Consider the following 2722-nt stretch of genomic DNA (forward strand, 5'->3'; position numbering starts at 1 on the left):
AGAGAGAGAGAGAGAGAGAAATTAACTGGATATGACTATCCCCACAAAGTGTATATAAATGTGATGATTTGCACAAAATGTCTGAGCAACAGTGGGCAGAGTTAACCAAAATAGATTTTGCCAAACAAATGACGAATGACACAATTTGAAAATAGACAGGTATTATAGGATCGTATAGGATAAGATCTAGTTTAAAAATATGTGGACATGACAAAACAAAGGTCATTTGACAAACACTGATGATGTGACTGGGCTTTTGGAGCCCCCTAGGGTTTAATACTGTAACTGCACGCGCTGTCCGTACAACGTCACTAAACAACTACTCTGTACACAATTTAAACACACAACCATAATAAGAAACCCATCTGGTCTAACATAATGAAAACTCAACCTCAAAGTGAGAGAAAATGCTTAATTGTTTCTGCGAATTTGAAACCGATTATAAGTGTTGAGATGATGACCCAGCAATATCACAATGGCTATAACAGTCTCATGTGTCTGTGAATATGTGCATATAAGACAGCATGTTGAAGCAGTCTATTAGTCATTGAGTCAGAGCTCAAATGTCAAAAAATTAATACTTACGTTTACAAATACCGGTTAACGTCCAGTTCGCATAAAATCTGCATTGAGACGGCTTGAAGGCAGGTAAGACAGTATTGCCCTGCCTCGCGCCTAAAAATACACTCCATGTCCGTAAGCCCAACACTGTAGATCGAAAAATGTTTTTTAAAACCATTGTGATTATATATAGGAATCGCTTTTAATTTGTATATGCTCTAGCAGAACGCATATGCCCCCTCAGTTAATGTAAGACGCCATCTTTAAACAGACGTTAGTAATATGCGCAGAAAATTCTATGTAAGTTCAAGCAATCGAGTGACGATTGAATCGATGTGGCCTTCGTTTCCAATAACACTGCATTGAGAACATTTGCGTTTATGTAGATTATACGTCTTGTTTTTCGCTTTATGGCCTAGAAAAGGACCAGAACAATGACTATACAGTTCTATCATTATCTAATACTTTTATCTGGCCTTCTGTTATTTGAAGGCCAGGACACCCTTTCAGAGAGAGAGATACACATATATAAATAGTATCATATTTTTTAGGCTTAATGTTCTGTTGAAATTAATTTTCTTTGTGTTTATTTACCATTCAAATTCCATTAATTTTATTACAATTGAACTTTAATATTAAAATAAAAATTCTTCAAACTTAAATCCCAAAAGATAGATGAATAATAATAACAATAATAATAAATTAAAAGAAAACAAAATAAGGAAAACAGGAACAAAAAAGAGAGAAAGAGAAAGAATGACAGGAGTGTACTGTTCTTAGAAATCTTTCAGTGCATTGCACTGATTTATGGGGTCTCTGAGAGAAGGATGCAGAATTTTTCATGGAGGATGTTTTCACATGTATCAAAACGTGAATCAAAAAAGTGTTTACAATCAGTTGACAAGAGTAGGAAAGAAACACTTAAGTGTAAAGTATGTTTTTTAAGCAATTAAAAGGGCCCCGTGCCTTCTCAGTCCCCAAGCAGCTACAGTTCAGCAGTTCTTTCAAAACTTGTTTGTTGTGGCACACAAGATCTGAGGTCCTTCTTAAAAAATACAGTGTTTACTAAAAGAAACTGAATAAAGCATTGCACTTGAAGCAACTTGAAGTAAGCAGAGGATGGTGCATCTTTCAAGAGAACACTGTAGTTTATGTGTCCAGAGCCTGATGAATATGATTAGAAATTCAACTGAGTAATGAGATTATAAATGCACTTCTGTCTGTCTCAGTAGACGTGCAGAAGAGGCTACACTTCATGGACTGCAGACACAAGAGGCAGAAGCCAAAAACTTAAGGAGACAAAACTAGTGATTCCCTTGGTTAAAAAAAAAAAACACACACACACACACACACACTCAATATATGCAAATTAACACAAGCATAATAGTTTTAATTATTTAATTAAATATGACAGCTCAAAAAGGCATTTAATAGGGGCATATCATCATAAACTGCCCTCTTGTGGTGTAGAATAGGCATTTTGCAATGTTTTTGGTAAAAAATTATCCAAAATCAATCATTAAGCAAGTACATAACCAATCAGTGTTCAAAACTATCTGCTTACATTATCCCACTTCACAGCGTTAAAGGGTTAGTTCACCCAAAAATGAAAATTCTGTCATTAATTACTCACCCTCATGTCGTTCCAAACCCGTAAGACCTCCGTTCATCTTCAGAACACAAATTAAGATATTACGAGACTATGAATCCAAAATCACCACCTATACCCTCATTCACTATTCCCTATACATTAGGCCACTAATACAGTTCACTTGAAAGAGTAAATGAAAACGAGTGAGTGAATTCGGACACTGAGTGCACCAGAAAGACTGCCGCTTTTGCATAGTTTGAAGTGAAAGTGATGTGATGTGTAGCCAAGTATGGTGTCCCACACTCGGAATTTGTGCTCTGCATTTAACCCATCCAAGTGTGCACACACACACACACCATGAACACACACCCAGAGCAGTGGGCAGCCTTTGTTTTTGCTGTGTCGCCCAGGAAGCAGTTGGGGGTTCGGTGCCTTGCTCAAGGGTCTCACCTCAGTCGTGGTATTGAGGGTGGAAGAGAGTGCTGTACATTCACTCCCCCCCAACTACAATCCCTGCTGGTACTGAGACTCGAACCCGCGACCTTTGGTTTATAAGTCTGATTCTCTAAC

The 2722-nt window shown here is 37.3% G+C and overlaps 1 protein-coding gene across 1 annotated transcript in view; it reads right to left on the reverse strand.

The window, feature by feature from the left end:
- Positions 1-900, reverse strand: part of LOC107756143 (28S ribosomal protein S15, mitochondrial-like) — an 8998-nt gene extending 8098 nt beyond the window's left edge. The window contains exon 1 of the mRNA XM_016573152.1: positions 586-900. Within this exon, the coding sequence (XP_016428638.1) occupies positions 586-739 (154 nt within the window). The 5' untranslated portion in view covers positions 740-900. The remainder of the gene's footprint in view (positions 1-585) is intronic.
- Positions 901-2722: the final 1822 nt, after the last annotated feature.

The sequence above is a fragment of the Sinocyclocheilus rhinocerous genome, unplaced genomic scaffold, assembly GCF_001515625.1.
Source record: "Sinocyclocheilus rhinocerous isolate Xijiao unplaced genomic scaffold, SAMN03320098_v1.1 scaffold11, whole genome shotgun sequence".
Lineage (NCBI taxonomy): Eukaryota > Metazoa > Chordata > Actinopteri > Cypriniformes > Cyprinidae > Sinocyclocheilus > Sinocyclocheilus rhinocerous.